This window comes from Falco peregrinus, chromosome 5 (assembly GCF_023634155.1).
Source record: "Falco peregrinus isolate bFalPer1 chromosome 5, bFalPer1.pri, whole genome shotgun sequence".
NCBI lineage: Eukaryota > Metazoa > Chordata > Aves > Falconiformes > Falconidae > Falco > Falco peregrinus.
The window spans coordinates 107,241,562-107,262,187 of record NC_073725.1 but is presented as its reverse complement, the minus strand read 5'-3'; the positions used below and the strand labels follow the sequence as shown (position 1 = coordinate 107,262,187).

The following is a 20,626-nucleotide window of genomic DNA, read 5'->3' as shown; positions in this document are numbered from 1 at the left end:
GGTACAGATAACATACATCTAAACCCAGATAACATACATTTAAACCATGCTGAAGTCTCAGCTGGCAAGCTGTCCACATGTCAAAGGGTTATCTCTAGCCACCTGGACATGCTAGAAAGTCCCAGGAGAGACAACAGCCTGCACCTGCCAATATTCCAATGGGTAAATAGCTGACTCAGGCAAGCACAGGCTGGTCAGGCAAAGACTGAGCCAAGGCAAAAGAAAAAAAAAAAAAGTATGGCTGCAACTGGACCAGATCACCAGAAAGCAAAGGAAACCAGCATAATTAATGTCAACCAACACACATTCACAGCTGCTAGATCCTGTTGGCAAATGCGATTTATTTTTGTGGGGATTGTGGGCCTGACTGATAAATAAACCAGCACTCATGCCATTCATTCAAACTCTGAGAAGACGCAGGATTTGGTACCATTTCCCGTTTTTAATCAAGAAACTACAACTCCATCAAAGGACAGTGGCACATGTTTGAAGTCACGGTTAGCTGGCTCAGAATAAACCCATGACTGGGGGGTCTGTGGCAGGGGACAAGATCTCCACCAGAGATCTGTGCACCACAGCGATAAGACCATTGCTGAAATAAAGCATCCATTTGTGCTACTGGCAAGTCAGAGAACTTTCTAAGCTGAAAACAGGTCCAAAAAAACACCCCAAAAAGCACGCAGGAATCAAGATTGCAAAATACAGACACTATTGGAAAATATGCCAGTGGAAGACTTTACAAGCTCTGTATATTTAGCTTATCAAAAAGGAGCAAGAGGTGACTAAGGTACCATAGCCGAAACAAGGAGCAAAGCTCACTCCAAGCTACCAGCCAAAGGAATACTACGTTTCCTGGGCTGTAAACGGGAGCAAGCCATGTCTTTCTAGCACCTTATCAAGCACCCTGCCTCAGCTCCCTGTAGACATGCCAGGCGGGAGCCAACCTGATATCCTCCCAAATCCTTCCTGGTATCACAGAGCCCATGCCAGCCACTGCTGCTTGAGATGCACACTATAAAGCAGTGATTCACAAGCTCATGGAGGTGGGGAACATCCTAGTACAGAGCCCAGGGGAGGTGAAAGAGCTGGGTTTTTGCTGAAAGTTGGAGGATGCCTTTTCAAGACCAGCTAAAGGGATTAAATTCCAGTTTTCCAAGTTAGGCAGAGTCAGAATTTGGAGCCAGCCAGCCTGTGCTCAGGTTCAGAGCAGGGTGCAAGGCAGCCAGGACAATGCCAGCATCACTCTCCTCCTTCATCCCTCCACTTGCACATCATCCTTGGCTGAAGAGAGCACAAAACTGACCCAAAACCCCGTGGAAAGAGACCAAGTTGAGTCAATTGCTTCTAGGGCTGCAGTGGGAGACACCTGCCAGCTCTGCCTTGGATATATCTGCCAGAAGAGCCCAGGGGTTGGGAGATCCAAGCCCACCTGCCTGGCAGTGCCTGCTAGACACCAGCACGGATGCCCAGAGACGCAGGCACATGCAGCCCACTGTGGAAAGCTTGTTACACCCAAGCCAGAATAAATCCTCCTTGAAATGGCAGGAGGTTACAGGGGAATGACCTGCTCCCAGAGCTGTCAGAAAGGGTCTCCACCAGTGAAGAGCTTAGCAGAAGCTCTCCTTTGCACCCAGGAGTCAGGGCTGCTGCGTCTGGCCAGCAGCTGTGCCATGGGGCAGGAGCGTATGCCCCAGGAAAGTGGGACATACCTGCCTGGCAGCAGGGAAAGGCATTGGCAGGAGCTATTAGGGAAGAAACGCTTTTGAGGGACACTAAATAACTGCAGCCTATGCCTTAAATAACCTGTGCTCAGAGCAACAAGCCAGCAGGCTCTCCTGGGCTTCTCCAAAGGTGATTCTAGCCAGCAAGTCACTGCTGCTGCCAGCCTACCATCCCAGGGGAAGGATGTCCTCTTACCTGCCAGGGACAGCTGAAGCCATTTCTCCACAGTTCCCAAAAGCCATGGGCTACATCCAAAGAGTTACAGAAATTCCACATCCTGAGCCCCATGAGAGCCAGGGGGGTGAGAATAAACTCTGCGAAAGCAGCCTGACCGCAGGACCTCCTGCTCCATGCCAGCTCATCTCCCTTCTCTCCCTAACAAAAGGAGACTCTGCCATCCTTCTTTTTAATTATTATTATTTTAAATTTAAATTTTACTTTTAATATTCCCTGTCGCTCTGAAGGGGCAACAGGCTGGGACAGATGAAGCCCAAGCTGCTAAAAGCTGGCACCACTGCACTCACACTGCTCGAGAAACCTGACCCATGAGCATCCCTGGTAACTTCAGTGTGGCACCATCGAATCCAGAGGTAGTCATGCTCCCTCCCCATGTCCACCAGCCTTCAGCCTCAAGGGCCTGATGTCCCCAACAGTCAACCTCAGGGAATGCCGGGGGAAAGGGTACTGGAGGGCCAGCTCTGGTGGGTCTTCCTCCAGCTCTGTCCAAGACTTCCCCACCACCTCTCGCAGTCCCACTCCCTCAGCCAGTCCCCAAGCCCTCTGGCTCCTTTGCCCTACACACCCCCTCCAGTCCCCTTCTCCTCCCATTCCCTTCCCCTATTTTTCAGGGCCTCCAAAGCCTTCTCCACCCTCCCTCCCCACCTTCCACGCTTCTCCCTGCCTCCTTCACCTCTTTCTACATCCCCTGCTCCCCCACACCTCCCTCCTATGACTAGGCGGCTATGCCACCCTCTCTCCACTTCAGCCAATTCCCTCTCTCCATGGGAGCCGGTGTTTCATCTCCACCACTGAGCCCCCTTTCAAGCCTCCTGGCTTTTATTATCCCACCCCCTTCCTCCCCGCTGCTGCTGAGACAGGAGGGCAGTGGGGGATCCACGTGCTCAGCAGGCCTGACCCCCAGCTCTCATTAACAACACCCTTCTCAAAGCAGGCACAGCATGAGATAAATAAATAAATAAAGCAAATCTCTGTCTCACTGCTGTCTCGGGTTGCTTAAGGGAGCTGGGCGCCGCCGGGGGTGGGATGAAGGATGCTATTTGGAGAAGCTGTCGCCATGGCAACCCCCATTCCCACCACCAAACGGGCACAGGTCACCTGTTTCCATGAAAGTTTCCCCCCCTCCCTCCCCATCCCTCCACCCTGGGAAGTGCCAGCGCGGCCCCAGGGGCACAGGCAGTCCAGCTGGAGGGAGAAGCGGCAGAGATGCTGCTGGCATGGCTGCAAACAGCCTCCAAAGTCCCCCCACGCCATGTCGGAGGAAGCTGGGGCATCCCCACAGTGCAGCATGCAGGGACCAGCAGCACCCTCTGCCCCACACCAGCAAGGCAACCCCACCACCACCCTGCCTGCTTCCCCACAGTCACTCTAACACAGGCCCGGGGGCGTAATGCTCTGCCATGGGACTTGGGAATGGACGCAGGCATGCACCCTGACACACATGCTGTTGGAACTGGGGCAGAGATCAAAATCTGTCCCCTCCCTCTACACGTGGCCCTGGGTGCTGTGCTTCCGTAAGATTTCAGTTATTTATTTTAATTCAAAATGGGCCACTCCCATAGAACGCTGCCAGGTGCTCCCAGAACAACCCATGATTCCCTTTTTAGCTCTAACAACTCCCCCTCTCATGCGACAGATGCGCTTGCCAGGACCTTTCCTCAAGTAAGGCAGCATCAGCCCCATGTCGCCGAGTACTCCTGCAGCCAACCTGATGCTCCCACACACATCAGCCCCCTCCCCGCACACCCACACGTCCACCACAGGGCTGGCAGCAGTGCCCAATACCCCCTGCAACAAAACAGCTGGCAGAGCTCCAGGAAGAGACAGAGGATGAAGCGAGAAGAGGAGATGGGGTTCTACTCTTTACCAGTTCTCCAGCAAAGGCCAGGGGACAGATATGAGCAGTGGCAGTCTCACCCACTGCCAGCATCAACACATCTTCTGCCGGTACCACCAGGCAGCTCCCTAAGGCCGGGGCAGACAAGCGGGTCTGCAAAGAGTCCCCGGCTGAAGTTCTGGGGTTGCCATTCAGGCAGCCATCCTGCGGCACAGCGCAGGCTGGAGGGATTTGCATGGTTCCCCCACAGGGCTGGGAGTTTCGCCAGGAAAAGCAAGTTTATAAATAGTGCGTTTCAACACGAACAAACGAAAGTGGCAGAACTTGACAGTCAGATAAGCCAGGGGCTGAGCGCCGGCCTCTCCCCAGCATCCTCCCCCGCCATGAAGAACGGTCCCTTCCTTCCATCGCCCAGCTGGCCAGGACCATCCTCACTCTCCAGAAAGCCTGAATCTGGAGATGTCTGCGTCAAATGTGCTGCTTGGGAACACCCTTGCCACAGCTGGTCTGTCTGCCAGAGCCAGGCAGCAGAGCTGGCTTAAAAAAAGACCAGAAGCAGGGGGGATGGCCACCTGCTCTGCTCGGGGGCAAGGGTGAACACCCTACAGCAGCCAGCTGCCCAGCCAGGGCCAAGGGCCACAAATTTCAAATTAAGTTTTCATAAGCTCAGAGGTCAGAAAGTTTCTAACTTCTCCTCCCACCCCTGCAGAAGACAGTTACCCCACCGGTAAGGCTGGCACTTGAAAGAGAAGTTTCATGGCATGATGCGTTACACCAAAGGGGCACATATCCGCCAGATCCTAACAACAAGCAAGGCACTCAAGGGGAAAACCAGCTTTTATCTCTGTGTTAAGGAGAAAAGCAGTAAGTCATCAGATGAGAACTTGCTTCTTATAAACACAGAACAGCAGAAAAGACACCCCTGCGCCTACGGAGCGAATGGGAGGACATCCCTACTGGGAAACTACCTGTCAGATTGCAAAAGGAGGAGATCTTGATGGCAGTGCCCAAGGGAAGACATCAAGAGGTTACCCGTCAGAGCAGCCCCATCAGCTGTCAGCCAGATATGTCTCTGACAGTCCACTGAACACATGCGACACTTCATGACACACTTGCTTACCTTGATGTAGACGTCAAGGGCTGGGTGGACACGGTTCACTGCTAGATGGATGGACAATGGCGTAGTGAACGGGAAGGTTGCCATGACCACATGGCTGGGAGCAGGGAAGGAGAAGATCTTGAAGCCATACTTCTGGAACCGCTTGATCTGCTCTTCCGATGGCTTTGCATCTCCCTCACTCAAGATTCTGCCTATGGCAAAGCGGCACTTCTCTGGAGACACCTGATCGAGGGGGACAAACAGACGGCATCAAAAGAAGAGAGAGGCTTAAGAACGGCCAAAACCTCAATCTGAAGTGCATGGAGGCAGGAGGCCACCATGAACCAGGGTAAACACAATGGCCCAGCATGTTCGGGCACAGCAAACCAGGTGCCTGCTCCTAACCAGGGCCGATCGTGGCCCACACTGTCCATGCTCCTCCCAGCCCAAGCTCACAGTCCAGTGTGGAACGTACTGCTCCCCTCCTTGGAGGGCAGAGGGACTTGCAGCAGAGAAGAACCAAACCCCACCAGGCTGTTCACCCAAACCTACTCCAGGTAACAGCCACTGCAGAAAATGTCTCTCCTGCCCCCCCCAACAGAGACCCAACTATCGAGACATGCTCACTGCTGTCCCCCACTGCAGAACATCCCTGTGACTCCACAGGGGGTGAGGCAGGGCTAAAAAAAGATGTGACCACAACCTGCCCAGCTTGCATCCATCCCACACCCAAGGAGGCTGCCCTCAAGGGGCACCTGCCCCCAGCAGCCACCTGGACACATGACCCACCAGCAGTAAGCCAGAGAGAAATCCAGAGGCTGTTGGGTCCCTCCTAAGCAGGCACATTCAGCCTGGCATAGTTTTAAGGGTGGGGAAACTGAGGCATGCAAGACTTGCATGCAATCACCAAGCTGTGTGTAGTAACACAAAAAGAAACACATCCCCTTCCATCCTGGACCCAAACAACATGCAGAACATAAAACATTCTTTTTCCAGATTTGGGGTTGCCTCCCATTAAGACAGAGGCTGCAGGGCTCCCAGCCCAACAAGGGGGGCTCAAGGCTCTGCTCCTGGAGAGTGATGGCCTACAGGACTCTGGCTATCTCCATGCCAAAGGTGACCCAAGGCCACAGCTTTCATTTCCATTTTTTTAACAAAGTCACACCACTTAAGCTCACATTTAACCATGGCACTAAGCAGGAATGTGGCAGTGGGCAGGAAAGCCCTCAAACTCCTGATACCACCTAAGGCCACAGCGTGCCCTCCTACCGCTGAGATCCGAGCCCAGCTCCCTCCCTGAGCCCCAGCCTTTGCCTCCAGCAGCTCTGCTGTCCTTTCCACCCCAAAAGTAATGCCTGAAGAAGGAGCCAGCAGGCAGAGACAAGACTCCTTCCCCCAGGGCACATTACCCCACACTGCACCCCTTGGCACCCCCTTTCCCTTAAACACCCTTTCATGTTGCATGGCAGGACCATCCCAGAGGGGAAACACAAGCAGATGTGAACAGGAAGGAAGAAAAGACTGTCAGAAGCAGCAGCAGCCATCGGGCTGGGGACAGGCATGCCTGACGGCTCGCTCTTGCCCTCCTGTGCTGCAAGAGGGAGCTGCAGACAGAGCTGTGCCGAGCCTCGCTGCTTTGGGGCAGGGAAGAAGTAGATCCACCCCAAAGATAGCAAGAGGCAGCAGTAAAAGGCACCCATGGGGAAAGGCCCAGATGAAGCAAGGAGATAAGGGAAATTAAATAAAGTTCCTTTAAACATTCAATTTCCATTTACAGCCTGAGCAAAGACAGTTCACCCCTGGCCCCAGAGCAACTGACAGGACCCAAGCTGCTGGAGCAGGCAGCACCACTTGGGCCAGCTGTGTTTGCTTCCTCCCTTCCAACTTTCCTTTTCCACAGCGTGCAGCCTTGCAGGCACTTTCTCAAGGGCAGCAGCAAGGCAGATTTTGCCTGGCAAAGCCCATCGCAAGGAAAGGAAAGAAATACTCCAGTTAAAACCAGCCTTTCCCTAACAAATTTGTCCTTTTGGGTGGGCAGGTGCTGATCAAAGCTTCTGGCTCCCCAAAGTGCCCTGACAGAGAAGTTTTGGAAATTACTGCTTAACCTATTCAGCAGCTTTGCTGATTGGAACAAATCCCATTCCTGCATTCAGAGAATGTTTTGGCCTCATCCATCCAACGCTTGGGCACAGGCTGGTTGCTGAGCATGTGAACATGTGGACTGCAGGCAAAAGCCCCTAGCATGGGCCAACAGCTAAATGTGAGCAGAAGCACTTGGTTGGAGCTGAGCACAAACCCACCCGCCACATGGAGGCATTGCTGCGGAGTTATTTTTGCTCCTGCCAGAGGTGGAAGAAGGAGGGAGAAGTCCTCTGGGCTGCTAAATATTAAATAAAAAGAGAAAAAAAAAAGGTGTGAATTAATATTAATCTCGTCCATTAAAACACATAAAACATTGCTGGCAGGGGTTCGGCAGCACTCAGGGAGCATCCTTGTGTGAATGTCAGAGAGCCAGGAGCCTGCAGGGAGCCCCAGGGATGTCGGTGACAGCGGCTGCCCTGAGGCCTGGCATGACCCCGAGGCAGCCCACATGCTGCAGGCCATGGGGCTCCCCCTGGCCCCACTCCCAGCCACAGCCAGCACACAGCCACTGCTCTCCAGCTCTAGCATCGCCATCCTCTCTGCTAGTAATAGCTTCCTTTGCCCACAAGTCCACCAGCACAGCAAACACTGCTTGGACACCTGCTGGTCATCAACCTCTTCCTGCCACAGTGCCAGAGGCACCAAACCCCCAGGAGCCAGGCTCGAGGTGGCTGGCTGGCCAGAGCCCGACAGCACTCAGCCAGGGATGCTGACGGACACAATGGGCAGCAAGCATGTTTTGCTGCCTGATGACAAAAGGTCTATTTTTGGTGACAAGTCAACATCCGCAGTGGGTGGCCAGCTCTGGGTGGACCAACCTTTACCAGAGGGTGATTCACCGAGGAGAGCACTGAGAATGAGGAGGTCATCTCTTCCTCCCAGGGGAAAGGCAGCCTGGGTGGCCAACCCCACCCCGCTGGACCCCCAGGAACAAGATCATCATGTCCCATGCCATCATGGCTACAGTGGGTACGAGCACACAGGGACACCCCACAGGACACCCGAGTGCTCAACACCTGAGCCAGCACCTCAGGCACGTGCGCTGCAGCCCCCAGCCAAGTGACCCACCCAAAACCAGCCCCTTCCTGCCCAAGGACATCCTCATACTCAGCACCCTGCCTGGCCTGCACTGCCCATCAGTGAGATGCAGATGTCTGTGGGAACCAATTTAAGAGCCACAGATCAGCCCATGGAAGATGTCACTGGCACCCTGGCTGCTCCAGCAGACCCAGGTCTGATGTGTGCTCATGATGTCAGGCGAGAGGAGGCTCCTGCCCCGTGCACAGCTGCAGGCACCAGAGCTATGTCCTGCACAGCCCCGCTGTGCCCCAGACACCATAGTACCTACAGAGGCAGCAGGCTCGCGCTGATGTCACCTGCCCAATGCCATGAGCAAAGGCAGCTCTTCTGGAGAAGGGCAAGGGCTGCAGGGCTGCTGCCAAGCCTTTGAGGGCAGGTTAGGCTCCCATCGCAAGAGCCAACAGCATGGCCACCAGAGCTTGAGACGCCTGGTCGCAGAGATGCATTATAGGCTTTGCTGGTCCCCCAGAGCTTCCAGCAACCTCCAGGCTCACTCCACATGTGTGGCACCCAGAGCCTTTGTTGTGCCATCCTGAGCACCACCTGTCCAGCAGGCTTCAAGAGGAAGGCAATTCCCCTGCCCAGCGTCATCACCAGTCTCCCAGCCTGACCCATGGACTTGGTCCATGTACCCTCTAAAACATCTAGAGACCCACACAAACTCACTACCGTCCTTCGCAAAAGTTGCACCGTGGACTGTAGCTCCCCACAGTATCCTGCCCTGTGCAAGGAGCTCCTCTCAGCTTGCACACCAGCTGAAGGCACTCACAACCCATGCCAGATCAGTGGCCAGTCCATGAGCAAGCAAATACAGAACCCTCAGTGGGTGGGAAAGAAGGCCTTCAGATCTAGTAGCATGCTCCAGTACAGACTGGGCACTGGCTGGGCCACCAGCAGAGGTCCTGGTGTGCCCTGACCAAAGCAGGCCAAGTGCTTTCTCCACTGGCTGACCCCTGAATCCAGAGAAACCTCCAGTCATTGACACCATGATGGGCCTCCTTGGCTACCAGATGCCATTCAGCCATGCTGGCAGAGAACATCTTCCCCTCCTGAGACCCCCCAGCTACAAAAGTAGAAACAGCTGGCTTTCAAAACCTTGGGCGGCTACCAGAGACAAGTTCTGCAGGCCCACTGCCTGCTCCAACCACAGGGTGAGTAAAGATGCAGGAAGAGGAAAAAAAAAATAAAAAAAAAGGAGAGACGAGACAGGGCTAGAAATGGGAGGAAGCTTCATCCTGCACAGACGGCCCAACTTTCCAGGGTCATGCAAGAGTCATTCCCTCCCATCCTCACCTGGTGCTGCCAGGGAAAGCATTCCCCGTGCCAGATGTGGCAGGAGTCACCACAAATATCTTTATCAGTATCTGTGGGCCTCAGCAATACAAGCTTTCATTAGCCCACGCTTCGGCAAACAGAGGGGGAAGGCACAGTGCCCAAGCACAAGGTCTGCAGGGCAACCACAGGCATGTCTGCATCATGTCCCTGGAGCAGGGCAGCACCAGGCACGGATGTTGAGCCCTTCCAACATCAACTGGCCCACTCCACTCCCAGAGATGCGGGGGAAGCAGCAGCAGCACCAGGGTTCTCAACTCCAGACAAGGCCCCTGACACAAATACAAGGCCACATATTAGTGCTGGGGAAACTGGCCACTCTGATCACGTGGGCCCTAGCGCCCCAGGCACTCCCCAAGGCTCCCATCCCTCACCTGCTCCAAACATGACATTTCTTGCGCACAGAAGTGTCCAAGCACATCTAGTTGCACCTTGCCTCTGCCCGGCTCATCCTGGGGGTTGGGCGCAAGTTCCCCTCACCATCCTCCTTTCCAGGCCAGGAAAAGACACTGCAGAGTGTCTCTTTTCTGCCTCCCACGATCCAGAAGCAAAAACTGGGTAAGTCAGCTCATCACAGGATACAAAGTGGCTGAGCACACCAGGCTCCACCAAGCACAGTCAAGCTCAATGCTTTCTTGCCTCTGGTATCTTCCTGTCACAGTCCACTCAGAATCATGTTTTCATGGACAAGATCCCTCTAAGCAGGTCCAACCTTTGGGAGCACCCTCTTGCAAGCAATGAAATAGGGTTCCTAAAACATGACAGGCACCAGGCAAGAAGCAGAAGCACAGGCAAAAGCACCGGGCAAGAACTACCAGCTCATGTGCTGTGCCCCACGCCAGCCCACAGCACACACGCACAGCTGCTGGCCACTCTGCCATCCCTCCCCCCCCCAGCATTCCTCCACGGTCACACTAGCTACTGCAGAATTACGGAGGAGCCAAGCTGTCTGCCACAGACAAGTGCCCACATGCTGTTATTTGGAGACCCCAGTGCCACCTAGCATCAGCTGCCAGACTCTTCACCCCCCAGCAAGCTCTGATGCATTTTTGTTTGCTCCTTGTCCTGGACCGTACCCACTAGAGTAGCTAGCTCAGCCACCAGGCAGTACACTTTCTGCTCACCTCTCAGCTGAAGAGCATCATGGAGTAACTATTTCATCAGACAGGAGCCCTTAGTACACATCACCTGAGGTTTCAGTAGGAACTCTCAGGGGATGAAAGGGAAGCTCAGAAACACATGAGAGCACTAGAAACAAGAGAAGGAGTATGGGTGAGGACAGAGCAAGCTGAGCAGACCATCTGCTTTCAACCACATTGCTGCAAGCCCAGAAAGAGCCCCCTGCAGCCAGGGGATCTTCCAAGGAATGCTTCACCTCAGGGTCATGAAAATTGGCCTCTGCTCCATAACCAGATCCATTATCCTGCTGATAACTTGTTCAGCAGGAGCTATCAGAAGACAGCAAACTTCCCTCACCCAATGCTTTCTAATTAGGGTTATCCAAGAAACTATCTTCTTTCAGGTGCCCTTCCCCACAGAGCATCCTCTGCAGATCTGGGAGACCCTGTGAATCCCAGTGCTCATCTACGGAGCATAAGCTGCAAGTGCCTGAACCACAGTCAAAGAGCACCCTGAGCCAGAAACCTGGGTGCTGACCACGAGAGCTTGCTGGCCCCATCTTACCGTGTGAGGGTTGTCGTAGTAAACACCGATGGAGCAGAGCTTCGACGAGATGCTGCAGCCGTCTGTGAAGAGCTGCCCGGATTCACCATATGGGCCTACCCTGAACTTGTAGGCCAGCGTGATGTTGCCGACAGGTGGGGAGCCAGCACTCACAACAACCTCCGTGAAGAGCCCCGAGTAGACAACAAAACCAAAGATGGTCAGCAGCAGCAGCGCAACCACCACTGCAATCAGCCCAAGGAGCATCCAGTCGGATGTGATGGACACTTGGTGCTCCATGCTTCCTGATGCACTAGCAGCAAGAGGAGAGAAGAAAAAGGAGGGGAGTTATACTAGCACTCAGACAAGCAATCGCTCTCTAAAGCTATTTATTTGCAGCGGAACACATCCACTTCCAATTCCACTTACGTGTGAAGCTTAAAGACAGTGGAACCCCCCCAGAAGCCTCCTGTATATTAGTCCCGTGTTGCATCAGCCTGTTTCAATTGGTCACCAGGTACAAATTATACTGCTTCAGTGCCTCCTGGGAATGAGGTGGTTATGGAGAGGTACTTTCACCATCTCCCTAGAACCAGCCACATCACTCACATCCAGACTTGTATCCAGGAAAGACCGAAAACCAGCCAGGAGCCCACATCACCCAACAGATTAACAGATACACAGCTCTGGACTAAGGATCAGGGCACCATAATCAAATAATGTATCATGTATAGATACCAGATCTGACATTGTGACCAGGACAGGCCCTTTATCAAAAAGTCTAGAAGCCCAGGCCTTAAACGACCCAAATGAGGACCATGCCAGTTCAGAGCTGAGCCCTGCATTCAGATCCAAGCACCCAGAGAGGCTCAGAAGAAGCTGAAGACCCTGCTAGAAAAAGCATCCCCAACACACTGAGGTGCAATGAATTACCAGTACTCCTTTCAGATGTTTTTTTTCCTCTTTTTACCCTAAAAGTTTTTATAACCCCAACCAAATCTTCCTGTTTTGTTTGGCATCTTTTCTCTCTTGCACTGACTGCGGGACACAGCAGCCTGGTGAACGCCTCCTGCTTGTTTTCACCCACTGAGCATAACTGCTCTGGGGAGTTGCAACCCAAATTGCAGAGAGTTGTTTGTGTTTTATTCTCCCTTGAAACACAGCTCTGGTCACAAGGACCGGCTGCAAGGCTCCCCTAGGAATTTCACAAGAGCTAGGTTTGAAACGGAAGGTTGAAGTAAACAATTCACCTTTACCTCCATGTTATAAACACACTTTGTCCAAAAAGAGTCGTTCACAGTGGCTGCTGCTTGCTCAGCTTTATGGCAAGAGAAAAGCCACATCCTAGTAGGAACCGCAGGTGGCTCTGCTCTGCTCGACCCGGGTGAGTTGTGGTACAGCAAAACCAAGCCCTGCAGAGCCGGCACTGCCGGTTGCGCTCTCTGTGCCGTGCCAGTGCCAGGCTGGGCACTGTCTCACACCATGGCCCTGCTCACCTGAAAAACCAGCTCAGCCCAGAAACGGTTCAAGGCATCTGATGCACAGGGGTGTGGGATCGGTGCGCTGCAGCAGGAAAAAATAAGTATCATTGCTTCCTTTCAAAATGAAAAAAAAAAAAAAAAAACCACCAAGGCCAAAAGCAAAACAGTCACAGCAGAGCAGCTGCAAGGCGCCTGCTCCCCAAAGGAAGGGTGTCCTGGGGAGCGCCTTGTCCTGCAGGACCCTGCAGGCCGAGATTTCTTCCCAAAAGTCTGCGGCTGGACACACAGGCACCAAGAAACACGGAATCTGGAAAGGAGCGGCGAGGGAGGACGATGTCCTGCAACCGCCTCCGCTGGCGTGTCCCAGCGCGGGCCGTGCCCCTGCTCCCCGGGCTGCAGCCGGTGCCGCTCCCGGGCAACCCGGCAGCAGAGCTCTGGCAGCGGCACCCGTTGGCCCGGCCATAGGGTATACATCCTATACATCCGTGCCGCCAGCCAGCAGCACCGCGCCCCTACAGCCAGCACAGCTTTATTAGTTCAGATCACGGCTCTGGGGGCCCCCCGTGAGCTGCCAGTCCAACACCCTGCCCCAGGGCCCTGCCGACGGCTGGCCCTGGAGGAGAGGAGGGCATTTTTGGCTGTTTTACCGGTTCCCGGGGCTCGCTCCCCACCGGCGGCAGGCACGTGCGGTTCCCCAGGGCGGTGGGAGCCGGCCCTGCCGTGCCCAAGGCCGTGACCCCCCCCCCGGGTGCCCCTGCCGGGGCGAGGGGGCCGAGCCCGGCGGCCCCACTAGGCGCCCGCGGCGGGCGGCCCCCGGCCCTGGCCGGCCGCAGGCAGCGCTCACACCGGCGCGAGCTGCGACCGCCGCCGCCGCAGCGCTGAGGGACCCGCCGCCGCGCCCGGCCGGCGCCCCCCAGCTGCAAGCAGGCCGCGGCCCGGGGGGCCGGAGCGGAGCGGGGCGTGGGACTGGCCCGCCCGGCCCCGCCGCTCACCCCCCGTCCCGCAGAGACACCCCCAGCCCCGGTGACGGCCGGAGGGCTCCAGCGCCCCGCCGCTCTCCTCACCCGGGGCTCGCCGGTGACGGCCGGCCCGGAGCGATCCCGGCGCCTCGCTCGCCCCGCCCCGCTCGCGCGGGGCCGCGGGGCCCGCCCCGGCTCCAACAGGCGGCTGCGCGCGGGAGGAAGTGCGGGGCGCGCGCCCAAGAGGGGCGGGGCCGGCGGGCGGGGCGGGACGCGGGCCCGTGCCACAGACGGGGCGGGGGCGGAGCTTTCGGCGAGGACAGCCCCACCCCCCCAACCCCCGCGGCTCACTGTGCCGGCTGGGGCAGCGGGAGCGCCCTGCCGAGGGGAGCGCCCCCTGGCGGACGGGCAGCGGGGCCCATCCGCCCCGAGCCGAGCCGGGCCGGGCCCTGACGGTGCGGTGGGGCCCGGCCCCTCCTGGGGTCTCCCTGCCGCGCGGCACCCCCAGCCCTGCGCCCCTCAGCTCGGGAGCTCCTCACCGTGCCGCAGGCAGGGCCGCGGGGCCAGGGCCGGCAGGCCCCCGTGGCAGGCCCGGCTCTCCCCTCACAGACCGCCGAGATGCTGCTGGCCAGGAACGACGGCGGATGGCGTTGTGTCCTCCAGCTTGCCCGGTCCTGGGGCTGCGGCAGCTCGGTGCCTGTCCCAGCTGCACGATCCCCGAGTTTCAGGCTCCGTAACAGCCGGAGCCTCCCATTACTGGGCTCCTGCCCTCAGGTGCTGGATGAGCAGGCACCACCGTGCTAGAGGACGCACTGGCCGTGCGTCAGGGCCCACACCACAGGGCCTGGCCGGTTGGGGCAGTGGGCAGGGCTGGCCACCTCCTCAGCCCCGGTGCCCGTCACACCGAGCCCAGAGGGGGGTTGAGTGGCCGCTGACACGTTCCTGCAGGCCCATCGCTGGGGCTGTTGCAGCCCGGCTGCTGCCCGTGTTTGGGCTTTCCTGCTGCCCAGCGGGAAGGGAGACCAGCCAGACAGCTCGGACAGCACTAGCCAACAAGGGGCAGCACCAGGAAAGTTAGAGTTAGGCGTTTGTTTCATTCAAGGGTTCTGGGACATTGGCCAAATATTATCGGTTCATTTGTCCTTCCCTCAGCCTGGGGAAAGCATAGGGCACTACCCGCCAGCAGCCAGGAGGCCGGTTGCTTTCTCTTCCATCAGCCTGGCTTTATCAACCACAGGGAAACCACGCTAATGAGTTGCGGAAGACCCACAAAGCTTCAGCCAGCACAGGAGCTGGTCAGGAGCACCATCATCTTGCGTGCCCCTCACCGCCCCAAGCTCTGATGTGCCCCAACAACTTCTGTCACAAGGCAGCTTCACAGCCTGCTGCCACCTCATGATGCCTTTGGGAGCATGCCTCAGCCTGCAGCTCCCCACAGAGCACCAGTGCTCAGCCCTCTGCTGCTTCACAGACAACTCAGGTCCCTGTTTCTTTTCAAGGAATGGGACCAAGTACAGTACCTGAGAGGAGCAAGCAGTCTTCCCCACCTCCTGCTCCTCTGTCAGGAGAGACACGCTGGAAGGGCCCAGACATAATCTCCATCCTCTTCTCGCTATATAAAACCAACCCTCACACCTCTTTCATTCCACCAAGCTCTCTCCAGCCTCTTCAACCCTCTTAGCAGGGAAAGTTCGCTCTCCACTGGCACACACAACAACCCGCCCACCCAAGCCACCTCGAGATGCAGCAAGAAGCAGCAGTGGAGTCAACCGCCATCTCTCCTGCTGTGGTTTCACATCCATTTCCCATACGTCCCAACTCCCTCTGTCAGGGCTGTTTGCAGAGGGAGTTCCAGGCACTGTTTTTCACCAATGTGAAGCCAAAGAGCTCATTTATGAACAGTCATTTGAAATCCTGTAATACTTGCCTTTCTCCAGCACCTTCATAGTGAGGATCTCAAGGTTTTCTGTTAAACGGTAATTAGTTAAACCTCAGAGGCCCTCCTTCTATTTGGCATTACAGCTTTTTTTGCAGCTGGAAGAAAATATTTCAGCTTGGTTACGTGTCTTGCCTGAAGCCATGTAATGAATCACTGGCAGGAAGAGGAACAGAACTCAAAAGCCCTTTAACTGCCAGCTCTGGCCATCAGACACTTCTCTTTCTTCCAGTCTTGGAGTTATTTAACTCAGCACACATTTAATACTTAACACATATGTTTTCCCATTACAACAGCAAATGCTAAAATTCGGGTCTAATTTAACAGCATCATTCCTTCACTTTGAAACAGCACATCAAGAAGAGCCGAGGCAGAAGGATGTAAAACATGTGCTCTTTGGTGGGCTCCCCGGTTGTCCTCACCTGCTCCACCACATGGCACCCCATCGCTGGCCTCTGGCAGTGTCAGCCAGGCCCACGCTCCAGAGGGGGTCCGGGGTCCTGGGTGGCTGGTTATGGCAGACACTTGGTTTCAGCAGACTTGTTTGGGCTGTGCTGGGCCCCACACCTCTGATGGGATATGCAGATCAGCCTATTCTCATTTAAATTCTCTCTTAGTTGCAGACAGGAAGAGGTGGGCTGTGAGCAGTAGCAGATGTGGGCAAGCTGGCAACAATTCTCCACCCACCCGAGTCACTCTCTAGAGTGGCACTGGCTTCATCCCAGCAGTAGCAGTCAGCAATGATGCTCAGCAGGTCAGTCACCGCACCCCACTCCCCCAGTGCTCCACATCGTCTCGGCAGAGCATGTGGTACCTGTGCCAGGGCACTCAGCTCAGCCTGTGGCCCAGACCCTGGCTTCCCAGTTCTGCTCTCATCTGCTGGACCCTCCATCTCCTGCTCCCACAACCCAGCAAGATATGCCATTGTCCTTCCTCTCCCAGCTGCCCCGGGTGCCTTCATCTGCTGGAGAAGGTGAGCTGAGCTTCATGAAATTCACTTTGTATGCCCAGTAAGCAAATAGATGTGGTAAGGATGCTTATCACCTTGGGAACGTGGCAAAACATAAATAAGTCTGACTAACTCAGCATGGAAATACCCTCCCTAGAGGGGCAGGCAAGAGGCCAGAACAGAGTGTGCAGCTGTGGGGAATTTCCATCAGCATCACACAGATGTGCTGAGCTCTAAAGTCCTTCCTGGCTGCCCGTAACACGGTAGCTTCACATTGCCGTTGATGAACCAAGACCGGCACTTGGTCCCCTACAGACAAGGGAGACCAGCAGCTGTTGGAATAACTGGAAGGAAGGCAGCACAGGCACGTGGAAAATGATCAGCTGGTAGGCAGGAGGCTGCCTGCAGAGGCAGAGCCGGAGGCCAGGGGCTGTTTCTCAAAGAATCCCAAAGCTACTTTCCTCAGAGCAAGATGGATGACCAAATAGCACAGTGGTCCCATCCATCATGGTGTTCAGTTTGGCCACGTCTCAGGACCTGCGTGTCCCCGCTCCAGCTATCCCACTGCTGAAGGATCTCCTCCCACCACCTTGCCACCTGCCCACGCTGCTGGGACCCACTCCAAAACCTTCCCTGTTTTTATCGCCTGCCCAATCCACCCCACACTGGGAACTGGAGAAGTTCTCTCCAGAGGAAAGACACTGCGAAGGGCAGGGGCTGCCCCGGCAGAGCTCAGCAGGGCAGCAGGCAGCACTGGGCTCTGCGGTCAGGCATGAAGGGCTGTTTGGGGCTGTTGGGGTCCAGTGAGCAGGAGCAGGCTGTGGCTCAGCATTTACACCAGGAAGGTTTCAGCCGCTGGCCTCCTGAAGCGCAGGGTTAGTGTCACTGGTGGCATTAGTCAGGGTGCTGGGTGCAGGGTGCAGGAGGTTCTCTGGAAATCATCCCCAAAGGCTACACAGGACAGCACAGCCTTACCCCTCTGTATAACGGCTTCTGCTTCCTCGTCACCCACCAGCGGCAACATAAACTTAATATTTACCACTGTGGAGCTTCTTGTACCAATTGATCAATTTTCTAAAATACTGAAACCACAAAATTTCAACAAAATACTGTTGAAATGAAACTGCTTTTGATGGGAAAACTGTGGTAGAAGACTAGGAAAGGCTCACACCTGCACACGTGCCCCTGCGAGAGCCAGGCATGTGAAAGGCAAACTGTGCGGAGCCTGGCAGCACTTCAGCCCTTCACCTTTCGGTGCCTCCACTAACGCAAAAGAGGAGATACACTGGAGGATAAAGTATGGATCCATTGTTTCGCCTTCAGATTTAAATTCATTTCCCACTGCATTCTTCTGTATTTCTTTCTTGTGACAGGAATTCAAAATTCACAGTGTTGCAGAGTAAAAGAAAATGCATTTATGTCTTTTCAGACAAACTTAAAAGTGTTAAGAAATATGCAAATTAGTCTTATGGTTTACTGTCTATTTAGGCCACAAATTCTGAACAGCAAACTGTTTTCCTCTTGGATCTATTAGCAAGAATGGTCTTGTAATTAAATGCAAAGTTTTTAAGTTATGGAATGGACTTTTCAGGCAGGCATGTTAGCTTCCCTGCCTCCTGCCTTCTGAAACCACAAGGGTCAAGTTCAGAATCTCGTCATGTTCAGGTCCCAGCCCTGAGCCATACAAACCTGGATGGGGTAGGATCCACTCACTAAATCACAACTGAAGCTGCCAAACCAAACAGAACGGACTGCAGTGATGGACAAAACACTCAATAATGCCTGTACAGTGTCTTGAGCAGCAAAGACTTAGAGCAGTAAGAGAAGGAGGAATTTCCAGTTTGGAGACAAGTCCTTTCCAGTCTGACACATGGCATCCTATGATTTCTCGATAAATTTACCATGTGCTACCTTTAAGACAACCAGGCTCCTTGCTCCTGTAAACAGCTTTTTCAAACACTTCCTTTGGAGAGGTGGGAGTCACTAGAAGGTTCCAATCCACATCTATTTAGAACTTGTGTGTACCCATCTTTTCATGTGTGTGTGGATTGACTTCAGTCTTTGGTGAGTTTTATTTTTTAATTTTTTAGGGCGAAAACTTTTGGGGGAAACATCTCATTATGGCTTTCATTTTGCTGGGGTAAATAAATTTTTAAAAAGTTGTGTTCTTACAGATCACTCTCTGTTCCCTTTTTCTACGTCTATTTTAGAATAGGAATGCATAGAATTAGACAGATTACTCCAGGTATTTTGCCAGGCCCTTTGTCTTACTCCTGATTTCTGTCATGGGGAATTTTCATGGATACTACAAGCAAACTTTCATGAAGTTATAGAAGAAAAACTTTTGTACGTTGTAGCCTATGAGCTCCTCCTTTTGCTATCAAAGCACTGAACAGCAGTTTAGAATTCTGCACCTCTGATGATCAGCTATTTAGATCAGCAAGATACTAAGGTGGGGTTTATTTAACATATTGTGTTGGAGCTTTCATCTTTTCCTTTCAGATGTCACATCACCGCTGGTAGCTCCTGTGAATGACAAGCAGTCATTCAGACTCCCCTCCCCAAGGCCAGCAATCGCATTTGTACATCGCTTTGATTTTCTGTGAATAAAAGATCACTTACGAGTCTGAAGGGATGCATCATTCATCTTTGAACTCCCCTGAAAATAATTTTAAACCATTTATAGCTCCAGTTGTTTGGAACTAGGGTGTACAACTTTGACTCATGACCAAACAGGTCTGGCCAAATTCCTCTCATGATGCCAGGCACGGGCCAGTGCTCAGGCGGGATCTCTTCTCTGCACCCATGTTCTATTCTCCTCAACCAGTAGTGATGCTTCTCACTGGGGTTTGTGTTCCATCCAGAGAGGAGTATCTCTGCCTGCACTGTGAATATCGGTACCTCCTACTGCAGTGTATCACATGCACATGAGGAACCAGGAACATACAAATCTTTTCCTGGGGGAAAGTATTTTCTAGGGACATTTGCATTGAGATATTGTCTCAATTTCTCCTCCTGTGGCATGCCTTCAACTTTCATTGTCTTAGCGGCAATTGTGTACTTCCTTCTTCATCCCGAGGATGATATTGTATTGTCTTTGGGCTACAGAAGAATACACATCTATAAACCACGCTTTTCTGTCTCATTTTTTTCCAACCTCCTCTCTCGTACGTGAAGTCTAGATTAAGTTTAGATTTTTTTCTTGTCAAAAACATGAGATAGTTTACCCAGAGTATTCTTCTGGTTTCCATCCAGGCAGAAACAAGAAGGAAAGCATGAACACGCCATGCTCTGTGCCTCTGGATTTGCAAACGATGCTTGCAAAAAGTGCTGGTTTTGATGTGGTCTCATCAACAAGCTCATTTTCTACAGCAAGTGACACTTTAGACTGTCATCCAGCATTTTTAATGAGGGATCCCTTAACAGGCTTCAGGGATTTCAACAGGATTTTAAGAGCCTTACACAACTGCACGCTGGTAACCAGAGAGGAGTTGACGTTCCACAAAGCAAAGCAGCTCAGTGGTAATGATACCAACAGAGCTTTCATGCCAATGGTTCTCCTGTAGTTTTATAAGAGTGACTGCAGAAGCAACAACAAACATGAACATTTGTCCCAACCTTGATTGCTAGCTTCAAAACCAGAAAGCTAATTTGTTATAGCCATGTTGTGCTCCTGTTTTTAATGCACATGTGTAACTAGCACTTTTAAAAACCCCTCTGGCAGCTGTGTAAAGAATTACACTACAATGACAACTCCACATTTAAAGTTGAAAGATATTTTTGTTTTGAGATTTTCATCTCCTTCCTGGCAAAAAACTGTCTTGAAAAAATACTTCACAAGCCTCTTCCAAATAAAGCACAACTGTGGGGAGCTGCTGTAAATCTGAGGAGGTGGAGATCTTCCAAAAAGGACTTTCAGAAGCCCTGATTGTTTATACTCATATTTCCCTCACTTTTCCTACTACCTCATGTTGTAGTGGACACACCATTCATAATAAAAGCTATTAAACACAGATTATTTCTGACATTATTCCAGCTCAGCACGTCACTCCTTGCCTCCTACAAGCATCTCTGCCTAGGGGTGCACTGCCACCCACCAGGAGTGCATTTCCCCAAGATTACTGACTTGCAGAGGTGGTGGAAATGTTTCCCGCTGTACTGAAACTTCCAAGTTTTAAGCCCTGGCTGGT

General features: G+C 53.6%; 1 protein-coding gene across 2 annotated transcripts in view; it reads right to left on the bottom strand.

Moving 5' to 3' along the window:
- The window catches only part of TEX264 (testis expressed 264, ER-phagy receptor), a 40,820-nt gene extending 27,023 nt beyond the window's left edge, over positions 1–13,797 (bottom strand). Inside the window, exons 1-4 of one of the 2 annotated variants that reach the window (XM_055803779.1) lie at positions 13,657–13,797; positions 12,608–12,674; positions 11,133–11,424; positions 4,917–5,138 (exon numbers count right to left, since the gene is read on the bottom strand). In XM_055803779.1, coding sequence (XP_055659754.1) covers positions 4,917–5,138; positions 11,133–11,411 — 501 coding nt within the window. In that variant the 5' untranslated portion in view covers positions 11,412–11,424; positions 12,608–12,674; positions 13,657–13,797. The remainder of the gene's footprint in view (positions 1–4,916; positions 5,139–11,132; positions 11,425–12,607; positions 12,675–13,656) is intronic. The other variant, XM_055803780.1, reaches the window with a different exon arrangement.
- Positions 13,798–20,626: the final 6,829 nt, after the last annotated feature.